General features: G+C 36.0%; 2 protein-coding genes across 2 annotated transcripts; one reads left to right on the plus strand and one right to left on the minus strand.

The window, feature by feature from the left end:
- Window positions 1-7,166: 7,166 nt before the first annotated feature.
- LOC122821786 (dexamethasone-induced Ras-related protein 1-like) lies at window positions 7,167-8,518 on the plus strand. Its single transcript, XM_044099995.1, has 2 exons — window positions 7,167-7,538; window positions 7,646-8,518. The coding sequence occupies exons 1-2, from the start codon at window positions 7,268-7,270 to the stop codon at window positions 8,167-8,169; spliced, it is 795 nt and encodes a 264-aa protein (XP_043955930.1). The 5' UTR covers window positions 7,167-7,267; the 3' UTR covers window positions 8,170-8,518.
- Window positions 8,512-10,484, minus strand: med9 (mediator complex subunit 9). The gene is made up of 2 exons (XM_044099996.1): window positions 10,242-10,484; window positions 8,512-9,236 (listed from the first exon to the last, which is right to left on the minus strand). The coding sequence occupies exons 1-2, from the start codon at window positions 10,319-10,321 to the stop codon at window positions 9,011-9,013; spliced, it is 306 nt and encodes a 101-aa protein (XP_043955931.1). The 5' UTR covers window positions 10,322-10,484; the 3' UTR covers window positions 8,512-9,010.
- Window positions 10,485-16,394: the final 5,910 nt, after the last annotated feature.

Consider the following 16,394-nt stretch of genomic DNA (forward strand, 5'->3'; position numbering starts at 1 on the left):
TCAATATGTAAATAAGAAACTGAAGCATCTGTCAAACAAATCATGAATCTTCACTGAAACAGATAGCTTCATTAACATTAACAGCCTCTCTTATCATAGCCACATGTACTTTGATATCCTTGTGATGCTTTTCTGTTTACACACTTGAGAAATCACAGAGACAGACAGGGACACAAACTTTGTGGATATCAGCTGACAATTCCAAGGCTCAGTTATGTTTCCAGCATGAAGATCACCAGTGTGGTGACTATGCCTGTGCATGCGTCCTATGTAATTATTTGGATGTAGTATGCATATATTTCTTATTAGCTGAACAGCGGGGATATCTGAGTTGGCTGCTGTGTAGTAATTACCTCAGCGGTTTGCTAAATCAGCATCAAACTGGGTTAGAGTAGGCACTAGTCACACAGCAGCAAGGTAAACAAAAACAGAGAGAATGGGCCAGTACAGACGGGGTGTGATATTCGTCTTGTGTTATGAAATACTCCTTCTGCTATGTGAGTCATATCATTTAGGGGGATATTTTTCTTTTGATGGAGTATGAAAATTTAAAGATTAATATTAATTTAGTCTTAGAATTATTATTTTTTTTAATGTAAGTAAATTAGATGGATTGGCAACCTTTCAGGGTGTGCCCTGCCTCTCACCCAGTTATCATTGGAGATACAATGGATGGATGGATGGATGGATGGATGGATGGATGGATGGATGGATGGATGGATGGATGGATGGATGGATGGACAGAAGGATTTATTGATTTGAGTGGTTTTGGAGATGTTTGAATATGCCAAGCTTTGAATTTGAGTGGTTTAACTTGGAGTTAAGAGTTACCACAGTTACTCTATCAATGGGATCGTAGATTAACCCCAGTTTTAGAACTTCCCAAAACTCAATTTGCAAATGTTTTGAACCAAGAGAGGAAAACAACAACCCACAAAAACCCACATGATGAATTTTCTCATTCATCATGAGAAAATTGAGTTTGTCACAGCAATCATAGTTTACTTACACTGTAGCAAGCCCATAGTAACGTTTGGACACACCTTCTCATTGAATTCAATTAGAAAGTGCGTCCAAACTTTTGGTCTGTACTGTATACATATTTTTTTTTTCTTTCATGCACTGTTTTCTGCAACTGTTTTCATGCACTGTTATTCATGCAACTGCTTTACATTTTTAATGTAAAGCAGTTGGGTCTTGATACCGTTTTTGATATTTCTGAGATAGGAAACATGTTCAATAAATATTTTTAGGGAGGTATAATCCTTGTTACTTATTCTAATTTATAAGGGTCTTATGTGATTCATTGGATGAATTTCTATTAGTAAAAGTCACTGTGAGAAGCATAGGTAGAAATGTGCTTCTCACATTTATACCTGTGCGAAACAAATAAAAATATTTTCCCCCTTTTTTGCTTCTTTCTTTTCCCATCTGTTGACCATTAGCGTTACATAAATAGAGGACCAAAGGCCAGCGGTTCTTTGACGTCTACAGTTAAGCATTTATAAGATCACTCAGTTGTTGCTATATTTACTGACGGCAGTGCTCAAATGAAGTACACAGAGCTGGAGGTGACTGTTCCCACTTGCACAAGTCAGCTAAATGCTTAAGGGAAATAAATTAAAGCGCATAAAGCCAATTTTCCAAAAGCACTTTCACTGAGTCTCTTTGTATACAGACTCACTTTCAGCTATGTGTTCATTTAATAGACTTTTACAGTCCACTTGTCACAGATTTGCCAAAACATTTCTTATGCAAACTTAGCCTACTTAACCAATGTTGCTTTCTCTTCATCTTTTGATTTTCCTTTATTGTACAAGAAGCAGATTGTATTTATACTGACATTCAGTAATGCATGCCTCCATTTACAGATTGTGTGCTTAATGAGTATCTATGCGCACTACCATTTTCAAAAAACTGCAAAAAAATAAATTAATAAATAATGCACTTCACTACTGCATTGGTTTGCACCAAACACTATACTTTTTTTGCCGCAGGCTTAATACCAAACTAGCAGTATCAAAGGAACTTAAACAAAATCAATAGATATCAAAACACCATCTGATAGGTACAGGTAGACTAATGACAAAAATATCCATGTTTCCAGATAAAATACATTTTTATCAGACCGTTTTCAAGAAGGGAACATGATTATTGAGCTGACTGAAATCTTTCCAGCAAAGACTCTGAGCCAGGATAATGAGATGAATCTGCACAGATTGCTTGTGAATCCATTATGAAAATAACCACCTGGCAAAAAGAAGTTCTTAGTCAAAAAGGTCAGCTGAGGCGAACCCTGTGAACTGCTGTTTGTTCAGTGCAAGTGAGGTTGACAAGTATTCACAAATCATTTCTGACCCCAAGAGGTATTATTGAAATTAACTGGAAAAGTGAGGATTCAAACATATTATGTTTCCTCCTATAATATTCAGCCCTGAGCAGAAGTGCAAAGAATACCCAAATGTACTCAAGTTAGAGTAACAGTACTTCAACATAACACATTATTGTTCAAGTAAAGTAAAAAGCAGGTGTCCATGAAATTACTCAAGTATGAGTAAAACAATATGAAAAAAACAAGGTTATTTGATTACAAAGGAACTGATAACCAATCAACGATAAATGCATATACTTTTATATATACCACTGTAAGCAGTACTATATATATGTATTTTAAAGTTACTCAAGTAAATGTAACTAATTAAATGTAATTAGCTACTACCCACCTCTGGCCATAAACTGATACATAAAAGGCTCATGAAGATGTTTACCTTCATATATTTACAACCTTACACACCATGCGTAAAATCACTGCTCATGTCGCTGATAAAAACACAGCTGACAGATTATCAGACCACCAAAACACACAGGTGTTCAGCAAGCTAAAGCCTAACTACAGTCTCTAAGCTGATTGGCCATGACGTTTTTAGGCTTTTGTACTGGAAATCAAAGGATCATGCTTCATTCATCGGATTCTCTGCAGCGTGGCCCTGACTGACACGCAAAGGACTGGGAGCACATGCCATGTAAACACACCATTCAAAACATACAGCATGAGGTGGCCTTGTCTGTTTTCTCCACAATCTCACTGCACACAGGCAGCGCCTAACTTTCTGTATTCAACTGCTTTCCTCTGACTCTGCTGATTTAAAATTGATAATTTAGACTTATACGTTGTGGATCATGATTTTATTTCCTATATTGTTCTTTTATTTGTTGCCATAATACAAACGCATGACCAATGTTGCTTGTCAGATAACTCACCTTAAGTCTGTTAGTTTGATTTTTAACTAGATGCTGGTGTTGTGCTTTATATGTAGTTAAAAATTCTACTTTTTTAGACCCAGGTGTAATAAATACCCCTCTACATTTTTTTAAGAATTTTGTTTCTGTTAAACATTTTATCTTCTGTCACTAACTACTTGGGTCCAGGAGTTCTAGTGTCTGTCATAACAACAATGGCATTAACAACACTTAATAGAGTGTAGAAGACTACCATGTAATAGTTATCACTCCTAAAACTACTGAAAGGTTAACTTTTGGGTTTGCAGACATGTCCAGATCAAACCCGTCTGCCCAGTGAGAGTCCAGTTGGTGTTGGAAGTGCTCTCTTGAATATGCCAGACCATATAATAGAGTACCAAACTGCACCAGCTAGTGCTATATCATATGGTGAAAATGAGGCACCAAATCCTTATTTTCTCTGTAAAATGGAAAAATAAAAATAATTTTAATTTCCTCTTATGGTCTTAAAAGCATGCTGATATGAGTTCTTTCCCAATACATCACAGCCAAAGTTTGGTGAGAGGCTGTGAAAGATTGACCAAAACAACAACAACAACAACAACAACAACAACAACAACAACAATAACAACAACAAAAGAAAACGTTTCCACATCAGCTGTGAAGCGTTTTGTCCTCACACAGGAACTCCAGATTTTTTTTGCCTTTCAGAGCTTTTCTGTCCTCGTTGCTAATCGGTGAAGGCAAACATTGCTGAGAAGAAAATTAGTATAATGTGTATAATTGTTCATGGCGTGATCAGGCTGCCACTGGTGTGTTTGCTTTTCTGGACCATGTTGCCAGGATGGTGTGTGCGCAAAAAGTCAATCTATCTAACAAGAACAAGACTGGAAACTAGCTTAGGCACAAAAACACGTTTTAAGAGACTAAGCATGAGGACATAGTATACTGAAGTCTGTTTCTATATAAAGTATCACAACATCAGTACAATGTGAGCCATGTAAATTTTTGCAGATGATATCCAAATTTGCAGATCCAAATAAAAAAACCTTCTATCACTCGTTATGTAGGTTAATGCTAAGCAGATTTAAAGTGTTAATACCAGACAACTGAAATGCACATTTCTTTTTCCATGTAATATGTTTGTAGAAGCAGTATCATGACAATGGTGTCGTTCTGCATGTGATATGTTTTATGCAACTCTGGGAACACACTGGCTTAAATTTTCAACCAACAGTCACTCTACCCCACATGCAAAAATCCATCACTGAGGCTTTGAACAACCCTGGCTTAGGTGTATGCGTATCTCATTTCAACTTGTTGCCCCACAGAAGGCTAAAAAAGGTCACCAGTGTTGGCAGGTATGAGGTTTCACAAAATATAATTAGATAAGTACAGAGACATCTGGCTAAGCTTGTCCTCAACTTAAGTATCAGGAATAAAGATGTTTTGGCTTTTTCTGGAGCAGTTACAGGATACTTGAAACAGAGAAGGCGACCTGAAACTGTGGTGCTGAATGTTTATGATGAACAATATCAATGTCTTGAACGCAGCTGACATTGGCTGTATTGCTTCGATACAATAAAACAATGACGCAGGTTTGTAAACCCAGTGAAAACACGGTAAGCAGTAGGTTGACCTACAAATTACACTGAGAATTCCCAGCAACACAGGGCACCTTCAGTTAAATTAAAAACATGTTGACAATAGTCTCAACAACATTATATGGCTCATCATCAGCAGTCTTAGAAGAGCCAATGAGTGTTGTTGTCTGAGGCTCTTTCTTGGTTGGTATTACAGAACATTTCAATAGTATTCAAATGCCTGCAACATTTTTACATTCAGTCTCAAGCTTCACTGCATTTTATTGGAATTGCATGTGATATGATATAAGATTTTGTTGCCTATGATAGGTAGCCTATTCTTACTGATGCATTCAGCTTCAGCCATTCTCTCAACTATGAACAAAAGTATCTCCATTGTATGATGCTGTCACCAACATGTTTCACCATGTTTTTTTGCTTGTTCGTCTGCTTTGTTCTGAGTGATGCACAGAGTTAGTTTTCCATTAGTTATGCTGTCAAAAGATTCTTCAAACAGTGTTATTTGTGACTTGTCCGGCATGTTTCCTTGGTGCAATGTATTGCATCAATACAATAAAACAATGACGCACCCCACAACATTGTGTGTTGAGGTGTGAATACTTTTGTGATGAACCTTTTCTAAAATGGTGTTCTACACAACATATAGAAGTTGAGCACATTAATTAAGTGGTCAAAAAGTTAGACTTTGAAAGAGAAGAACTGAGTTGTGTCACATGTGCCAACATACTCGACACCTAAATTATTTTCAAGGCTGTCCCTTTTATCAGAAATATCTCTCTTCTTCACACTGATTCACAGGTGACAAGGTAGGTTAAAGGTGATGAGTGCTTAAAGCGGAAAAGTGGATGAGCAGAGGCTGAGTCACAAGCGGCAGGCTCTATCTTGGGCTACCTTAATTAATAGGCCATATGAGAAAGTCGATACAGATTGGATTGAATGGGTTGCAGGCAGCAGTTAAAACCAGCTGGACTTCTCCTTAGATTTTTTTCCGCCCTTTGAGCCACTATGACGTTTGCTGCCACTGTGTTTGCATTCTGACATTTTGTCCAAACGGTAACAGTGATGAAAGGGACAACTACAGAGACGTGATGAATAACTGGGCTAGTTGTAAAAGAAATGAAAAAAAAATGAAAAAAAAACCCCCACATATATGTGGTTTGTATGCTGTACCAGTTTTTCTCAAATGGGTAATATGTGTTTTGGTTTACCTCATGATGTCATAGTGGCCCATCAAAGGGAGGCGCCATCATAGTCTGTACTGACTTTCTTCACAGTGATCATATTTTTAATCACATTTGTTGTTTATTGTTTTGATTGTTAAAAGAGATTACATGGAGATTAATCATTTATAAACTTATAAACTTTATAAGTTTAGAATCTTATAAACCTATTTATATTTTTTTCTTATAAATAATAAAAACAATTTTTCTCAGCATAAAAGATTTAAAAGATATTTCACACTGTTATTCAGGTGAATAGACATAATTAATTATGTATTCCTGTCTTTAATGGATCTTAAAGTTTCCACTATAACTGCTCAATGGGTTTTGCTACATAATCCTCTCAGGTCTACCTTTATCCATGCTGTTTGTCAAGGTTTGGTCACCACTGTTTTTTCTGCCACTCAACTTTTCATTATATCTGAATACCACTTTCTCTAAACAGCTAAACTCTATTAGAAACTCAACTTTTCTTATATTACTAGGGCAGGGTTTTAGTGAATACTTTCTGGATAACTGTAAGTCTGCAGTTTTCTCTGTGATTGTTTAAACCTCAACATTTATCTTTTTTAATAATTCAGTTTATTTAGTATTACAATTTTCTAAGACACTGAATCTTCGTGTCATATCCTTATGCCACAAATATCAAGTCCGACAGAAACAAATGCTTAAAACAGGTGATTAGGGATGTGAGTTAAAGATTCTTTATTATTATATATATTCATACATTTTAACAAAGTTTATTTATATAGAAACAATTCACAGAAAATGTCGTCTCAAGGCAACATTCAATTTATACACAGAAATGCAGTCAGTACAGTCAATCCAACCCAACCCAATCCATTCAAATTAAATATTTGTAACAAATGCTGAAATAAACCAAATTTTCGATGATTTTCGAACTCGGTGACATGCATATGAAAACATAAGCTTATATCTGATCAGTTTCTTTGACGCTGTACTGACGCTGAACCTCAGACTTACTAAACACTGTGTTTGCCGCTCTCCGCTCTTGCTCCTATGGTGCTAATGTGACGAGTGACGCAATGGAGGCGCGGCGATCTTCTCCTATAAATTCTCAGCCAGCAGTCCGCCTTAGCTTCAGACAGAGCGCATTCAGACCTTTCCCATCACTGCTTGGATTTAAAAATATCCCCACACTGACAAGGCACCGCTGAAGACGGGGTGCAACTTGCTGCAGCTATGATTAAGAAAATGTCTCCAGCCGAGAATGACTTCGACATTCCTGCCAAGAATTGCCACAGGATGGTGATTCTTGGCTCCACTAAAGTTGGGAAGACTGCCATTATCTCCAGGTTTCTCAATGAGAGGTTTGATGACCAGTACACACCGACTATTGAAGACTTTCATAGAAAGTTCTACAGCATCAGAGGGGACGTTTACCAGCTGGACATCCTGGATACATCTGGAAACCACCCGTTCCCTGCAATGAGGAGACTTTCGATTCTCACCGGTGAGTTTAGACTTAAATCAAAAATCCAAATTACTCTGTTCGGTGGTTTAGATCTGATTTTATGAACTCTTCATGATATTAAAACATGTTCCTTTTTGTTTTTACAGGTGATGTTTTTATCCTGGTGTTCAGTCTGGACAACAGAGACTCGTTCCAAGAGGTGCAGCGTCTGAAGCGCCAAATACACGAAACCAAGTCCTGTCTCCGCAACAAAACTAAGGAGAAAGTGGACGTCCCGCTCGTTATCTGCGGCAACAAGTGCGACCGGGACTTTTACAGAGAAGTGCAGGACGAAGAAATCGAGAAGCTGGTCGGGGGGGACGAGCAATGTGCGTATTTTGAGATCTCTGCAAAAAAGAACACCAACGTCGACCAGATGTTTCAGACGCTCTTTACCATGGCCAAATTGCCCAACGAGATGAGCCCTGACCGTCACTGCAAGGTTTCCTTGCAGTACTGCGACGTTTTGCACAGAAAGTCATTCAGGAATAAGAGGTGCAAGGATGGGAACGCATACGGGATAGTGGCGCCGTTTGCGCGCAGGCCAAGCGTGCACAGTGACTTAATGTACATCAAAGAGAAAACAATAGGTGGCAGCCAGGCCAAAGAGAAAGGTTGCATTATTTGCTGACGTCATTATCACATAGACTGTTCAAAACCCTTGCAGCCAAATAAATAAATAAAAAATCATCCGGGCTGCAGAAAACACGAGACCAAATAGAAATAAAATAAAACAAAATAACTTGATCCAAACAGAGGTCGAGACGCGGTGCAGTATGCTCTGGAAATGCTGTAAATGGGACTGTTGTGTCTCCAAAAGCTGCATTGAAGGGAAGAAATGTTTACATTTTGACATCGTTCTCACGTAGAATGGCACTTTGAATGTTTTGCAGAATGAACAAAATGAATTCACATGTATTTATCATGTCCTTGTCAACATTTTTGGATAAAGACAAAATAAAACACTTGATACATTTTTAGCCTCTTGTTTCTCTTGTGATTAATTTCATGCATAACACAATATATTATGTACTATTTCATCCCGTTCTTTCCACTTTTTAAAAAAAAAAAAAGAAATCTTCAGTCTTAAGATTACAATATGTTAAAGACAGAATTTATATTTCTTTAAAAACAGGTTCACTGCCTTCCTTAACATTTAGGCACTTTAATTTTGTGCCAACAGTGGATTTGTTTAACATAAACAGCAACTCATAAGTGGTAGTAAATTGTGTTAATAACAACATCTAGATAAGGTTTTCAAAATTGTTTTAATACAAACAAAAACAAGATTGGAAAATCCAAACAAAATCTACAGAATCAAACACATCCAAAAATAATAAAATAACAAATGATCCTCAAAATGGTTGTGCACTGCAGGAAAAAATATCCCATGTATGCCATGTCCTTGAAGAGCATGAGTTTCAATTCATTTTTCCCTCCAGTTTGTGAAGTCCAGTCCAACCTAACTAGTTTTATGATGCTTTGGGGACATCGAACATGCATAGGCTTTTGTATTTCTGAAGCAGTTGGTTCTTGGTGCGCACCTGCTCTCTCAGAGTGGCCAGCTGCTGCTGCTGCTCCTGTGGGCTGCTGTCTATCCCAGGCATGTTGGAGATTTGCTCCCTAGCTTTCTGAATCTTTGTTTTCAGCTTCATCAGCTCTTGATGAACATCCTGGCCATCCTTATCCTTGTCCATGCTTGAAAAGACAAAGAAAAAAGTAAAATAAAACAAAACCTAAATATCAATCTGTTACATTTTTAACCTGAGCACTTCCTATAAGAGTAACATCTAAACATCTGTCCAATGTAGTCTGGATTAAACCGAATTACATTGGGCTTAAAAATAAAAATGTTGTTGAAATAGCATGGCTGCCTAAGACTTGTTAGTCTTAGGTATCCAGAAACAATTAAAACAACATCAAAGGCATTACCACAAAATAAGAGGGTTGCCTGAGTCTTTAATACACTGAAGGAAATTGTTAACAGCTGGCACACCAAAAAATGGATTTATGGGCAAACAAAGTTACACTCCAACAAATACAAGCAAAATTAAAAGCTACTGTAATTGTTTAATCAATATACAAATGTGTCAAAGTAAAATGTACTGACTGCTTGAATTCATTTTATAAGCTTGATGGAAAAAGACATCTGATTGGTCAACCAGTGGAACAAGTCTTTGGGCATTGAATCTTAATCTGAATAAAATTACACCCTTGTCAGTTTCACCCACAAATTTTGTAAATTATTAATCTACAATAACCCTGGAGCCATTAGTAACACTGTGATTTTTAAATAAGAAACTAAATATATATCATTAGACTTATTTTGATGGCAGCAAACAGATTGTTAAATGGATCGTGCTGTAAATAGTCACTGTAGTCGCGCTTCCCACGGTCACTTTGTATATGCGATAACAAATAAACAAGTGCTCCAAAATTAGCCAGACATATGCAAATCTAAACGAGCTTTATTGCCTTACACAGGTCCAAAAATTGCGTCTGTGGCTCAATGATACTCGTTTCCATTTCCAATGATACATTTCCAGCTGAGAGGTATTTATGTTAGCTTTAGCTAACAAGTCATCGGTATGCTCTGTAACGCCATACTGGCGTTACATTCTTCTTTCAGACGGAGTGAAGAATGAAGGTGTACATGTGATTACATACATAACAAGCACAGTCTCAATGTAACCTTGTTCTTACCATTTGATAACATCGTGAACTAAAGGCAAAAGAGAGCAATCCTCGCTGTCTTTCTCCACCCTCGGTTGAGACACCGCCATCGTTTGTTGCGCAGCTTTTTCTCGTCACATTACGGCCTGCTGACATCAGAGATGGGGGAATCCGGCTCTTTTCTAGGATCCAAGTCATTTGGCTCAGTTCACAAACGAAATGATTCTTTCGGTTCCCAAACGGATTTTTCTTTTTTGTTTTTTGAGTATACTTAAAAAAAATTTATATTTTGATAACATAATTTCCGACACAATGTTTTCATATTAAATGAGTGAGCATACAAACTGCCACATTTGATTTTACCAACCTTCCAACTGAAACTCTGTTTTCGTTCCACTCAAACTCCAACCGTTTTTTAAGCTCATTGTCTGATCTCATTATATCATTGCACCTGACGGACTATTAATATCATTAATTAAAGCCTTAAACCAATATCAAGCAATGTGGTTTATAGTACTCTAAATGCATAAGAACATCATACAGCATTAGGTGGAATAAAAGCGCTGCCAGCCGTAAGCGTTGGCTCGGTCACGAACGACACATCACTGGATGAAACAACTACTTACAGTTCACCAATAATCTGAGCCAGAAAATAATAAAACATAAATTAATTCACCATTGATATATTAGTATAGTTCTAGAGATACTAATTTAATTACATCATTTCCAATATCACAAAGCGGATTGTAAGTCAGATTTAAATTGCTCAATTTATGATTGTGATGCTATAACCTCTCCTGTATGCATGTTTAATAATAAAGTGCAAAGCACCAGTGGTCTTAAATGTAATAGCTTTACACACCAAAACTATTAGACCGTAAAAATGTGTGCCTGTAAATGATTTCTTAAACATACTTAAGTAGAATGGTGACCTTTGTTCTAATTTAATTTCCAAACTTGATGATCATGGGGGAAGGAAAATTATATCTAAGTCATAGGGTTCTCACTTTTTGTGTGTTCCATTTTTCTTAGAGGTGACATAAAAAGTCATTTTTTCCCCCCAGTTGTTTGCAAAAAAGTCTCAGATGTAATGTTTTGTGCTAAGCAATTAACAACTTTACAAAATGTTTAGTATAGGCAAAATATCTTCTCTTTGCTCTGTGGAAGCATACAAACTTTAAAATTTCAAACATAGCTAAATGAAAACAGAACATTAGATAGAAGTGGTAGTATAATCAAAAAATGATAATAAATACTCAAGTTAGTCTGTCAAATGGCATTCGAAAGACTTAAAAAGTAAATAAACTTATGATTAATTTTAATCTGCAATTTGGATTTTCCATAAGTTATTCTGCTTTTGATCAAAAAGCCCATATATCACTTCAAGTAAATAGTCCAACTACTGTCTAATATTGCACTATGAAGGAGAAGAGGAACTTCACAGCCCCATATTTTGCTCCCTGGCAACTTTAAGAACATTGACATAAAGCCATTGGACTATGTTCACATGCTTGACACATGACACACATGGAGAGTCCAACAAGGGAGTCTATGTAAACATTAGCACAGGTTAAAAGGGAAAATCTAGTCTATCAGGTGGCACTATGTTGTAAAATATGTCTATTCTACAGACAACTGACATGATTTATTTAGGTCATGCTTACGTTTTTTTTTTACTTGGTTTCTCATCTATTTTCAATCATCATTTTGGATTTATTATAATTATCTCTCATCTCAAAATTAAAAAAAAAAAGGTATGCTTCCTGTTTACTATGATGTTTTCAATATGACATTCAATACCACAAGGTGCAGCTGAAGCAGACTATTTCAAGGAGCAGTGGTTCTGTAAAGACTGTAATCTCTGAGCTCTGATTAAATCCAGAAATAAGTACACAGGAGGTCTCGAATAGCATTAGGAAGAGTTTTATTTATTTATTTATTATCAATCAACACATTCTGTTCCTATCCTTTCACTCCCTCCAGGTCTCCTATTTACTTCCACCAAACTTGGCTCAAGAAACAGTATGATTTTGTTGAAATCTTAGTGGGCCAGGTTTTGTTTTTATAAGTATTTGATTAGAAGGAGCTGAATAAACACACCCTCCACACTTTTCAGTTTTTTCCTTCTCAAAACTTTGTATTCTTTTCAATTACACACTACTTTCTGTTGGTTATTCTGTAAAAGTTTAGACATACATTTTAAAAAGGTGACAGAAGTTAACTTGAATGAATGCATTTTGAATGCATATTAATGCTTATTGCCATGATTTATAACATAGTTATGGTGAATATTACAGTACTGTAATGTATAATTAAAATCCTTTTAAAAAAATTATAGCTTCTATGGTTATTTGTCGTTCATGTTTTGGCCCCTGACAGAATTTCCCATGTTTGAGAAAAAGGGAAACATCTTTCTGGAAATGTCTCACATGCAGCTCAGAAAAGGCCTTATGACTATCGAGGGAGTTTTGGATAACTTTTTGGCCTGGGTGACATTGGGAGACTTCCGTTTGAACCCATCCATAGCACTCCCCAAGTGACTGGGCTTGCCCTGCCCACCCCTTGTAATGACGTGAAAGAGCAGCTGACAGTTTCCAACAGATGGGTCATATCCCAGCATCTCTGGCTGACAGCCAGCAATATGCAGATGTCCTGTCTGACGATATGCTGGCTAATCTTAGTACGCTTCTCTATATTAAAGATGCAGCCAATCACTGACGTTATACGCTATTAAAATCAGCGTTTAAATTTAGTTTCGGGACTATTTGAATTAAATGCATCCTATTTGACAAATTAGACACAATCAAACACTTCGTAAACACTTTATTACAGATATGAACTTAATTTTACTTTGAGTGAATATCCAGTATTTATAGATTAAGATGGTCAAGTTTTCTGTTCAATGCCACTAAAAATAATTCAACCTTTTTACAACAGATTTCAAACTTGGGCTTGATTATTTAATACAGTTCTCCACTGATTCATTGTTCAACTTTTTTTCTTGTTCATCCACTCATTGTTTGAGACTGCTTCAGTCTGTTAAGGCACATCGTGAAGACGTAATTTCAAAATCTTTCTGAAGCAACTTTTTGCAATGTGATCTGAAAATAAGCTTCCTTTGTGATCTATTGTATATATATGTATAACGCTTAAAAAGCCTACAACATAAGTTATTACATTCACTTAAGGCAACTGTAGGGTCTTTTGTAGTTAGTCAGAAGCAATGCAAAACAGACAACCATCTTTGTCTTTCCAAATAAAAAATATGCACCACTTTGTGTTAGTCTACACATAAAATGTCGTGTGTGCGTGTGCATGGTTGCTTGTCCCGCGTGTCCCTGTGTTGCCCTGTGGTGATGAACTGGTGAACTGTCCAGATTGTACTCTACCTCTCGCCTGATGACTGCAATCCTGTGAGGATTTTATTGTGTCGCACAGTTCAGCAACAAGGTAGTTCAAAGTGATTTACATGATATAGATAATGGATGGATGGATAATGAATATTGAAGTTTGTGATTGTAGTTTGACAATATGTGAAACGTTATAGCTTGTATGAATGCACCATACACTATGGTTCTGATTCTTTGTCTCTTATGCTTCACCCATTCTGATTCTAAATAGCAGATGGGCTGTTTTGTTGCTTCAAAGACTATTTGCTTTGACAAACAAAGCAAAAACAAAAATATATTGACAAGAGGGTTTAATCTGTTCTTTTTCCTGTAAAATCACAATGAAAAACACTGCATAGAAGATTCATCAAGTTTTGTTATTCATTCCATCCTTCGCAGTCTAACTCCAAACTCCAGCTTTGGTTTCTTCTTACATGGTAAAATAAATAAATAAATAAATAAAATAAAAAATACACACACACGCACGCCCACACACACACACCCAGGCACACGCAATGAAGATCGTCCAGCATGTTTCCCAGAACAAAACTTTATTGGGTTGCGGTTAGGAAAATATTGCTCAAAAACATGGAATAAAAAATACCAGCTTCAATCTAATCAGTAAATGTCATTGCAGAAAGATGTGGAGATTGATTAAAACATACTTATTCAGGTTATATTTAAAGGACGTAAAGGTTGCCAAATAACATGTTTAATGCTGAATTATATTACAATGAGTAGCCAATAAATGTGGGCATGAGTATCCAATGATTGAAAGAACGCATGAAAAATCTTTGTGTCCAGACAGACTCAAAGTAGTTTTTCAGCTTCTTGTTGCAGACTGACAGCAACTTGGGAACTACAAAGAACTATCGGTGAAATAAAATTGACACATTATTTAAAAATGCTCTTTTTCACGAGAGTCCAAAATTTAAACTAGATTCACACTGCCCCCAAGTGAAAAAACACGGAAACAACACAGCAAAATGCATAGCAATTCTTTCTTTCTTTTTTCTTCTTTTATTTGTTTGGTTTTTGTCTCTTTTCCCAGAATCTGCCCGTCTTTGTCATATAATACAGATATGTTAGTAAAAATGTGTTGTGAATTAAATAAAGGACAATAACTTTGATATTCCCAGTTTGCTTTATCTGCCAACCATCTGACATTTCCCAGGAATTAAAACTGACTTCCAAACAATATTCTATTTTGAGTATCTTTCTTCTAGCTAAATGTTTATTATTGTACTGTAAATTTAGGATTTACATCTAATCACCCGAATATTAATATGCTACTCAGTTGTTAAGAGATATCTTTACCACAATAAACTTTAATCTTAAAGTTAAAGCGCTCGTCTTATGCAAGTTATTCCTGAAAGTAGAGTGCTGCTATTTAAGATTTACTTGTCATTTCAAACTGAGACAATCGTGACAAAATTTATGTCTCGTTATGACGACCTTACTAACCTCCACTAGGTGGTAGGCTTTAACTGGTGAATCCAAATGTCTTCCTCCAAGTGGATACAAGGATTCTCTTCAAGTTTTCATTGAATCTGTGCCTCTGATTTTTCTGTAGAACAAACTGGTTAGTGAAACTCATTACACAGAATTTGTGTAATGAAACAGGCAGTTTTCAAATGGGGAGCATAATTATGCGAGGTTAGATCTGAGAAATAAACATTGGACTGAATTAAAATTAAGTTAATTCAAGTCAGATTTATTTCTTCAACAAAGCAGTTCAATGTGCCTTTCACCATAAAAACACAATACAGTAATCAATTATGAAGCAGCAGTAAATATTTCATTTTTGTCAAATGCAGTTATCAGAATCATCAAGCAAATATTAAAAAATATTGATTAGCATTCCAGTTATTGTGAACCAAAGGCAATTCTAAGCAGGTGTTACTTAACCTTGATTTAAATGAACTCCTTGTTTCAGCTGTCCTGCAGTTTTCTGGAACTGTTTTCCAGATAAGTGGAGCATAGAAACTAAATTCTGCTTCTCCTTATTTGGTTCTGTGAAGTGGGTGAATATTCTTTTGGAGCGGTATGAACTTAATTATTTGGGCTAAAAGACACAGAAAGTCTCTCAACAATTAAAGTCTAGCAGGGAATCAATGCTCTCCTGTCAATGCTCTCCTGCTCCAATGCAACCAAATAAAATGATTGAATTACTTCTTCAGTATGTCATCAAGTTTGCCAGGGTCCTGGTAATGAGCCATTTGTTTGTTGGAGCAGTTACAAAACATTTGTAAATCAATAAAATCCTACTAAGTAAATTTAAGATAAATAAATAAATAAATAACTAAATAGCATATTTCACATTCACATTATTGGAAAATAGTTTAAAATGACTACCACTACCTATATCTCATAGCATAACAGTGCAAGTTATATGTAAGAAAAAACAAACAAGCAAGCAACTATTGAAATAAGAGAAAGTAAATCAGGGGACAGAAAGAAAAAAATAAGAATTGATTGAGTCAGTCAAAGGAAATGGCCAAGAAGATTATAAAAAGAAAAAAAACTTAATTTGGACAAATTAATTAATAAATAAACTATTTTCAAGTTAAATGCTAGGACTTTAATGGTGTTCGCACTTTCAAGGGCACTCTAATCAGCAAACTATAAATGCAGTGCAATACATTTATTTTTTCTAAAATAGATTTACTTTTCAATTATTTTTAACATCTGGATGAGATACCTAGAGGAATATGCAAAAATAATTCTGTTAGGAAACAAAATTACAACAACAACTAAGAAACCTGTCAAATCTTTCCTTATTGGACTTAATGAG

Source organism: Gambusia affinis, linkage group LG19 (genome assembly GCF_019740435.1).
Source record: "Gambusia affinis linkage group LG19, SWU_Gaff_1.0, whole genome shotgun sequence".
Classification (NCBI taxonomy): Eukaryota; Metazoa; Chordata; class Actinopteri; order Cyprinodontiformes; family Poeciliidae; genus Gambusia; species Gambusia affinis.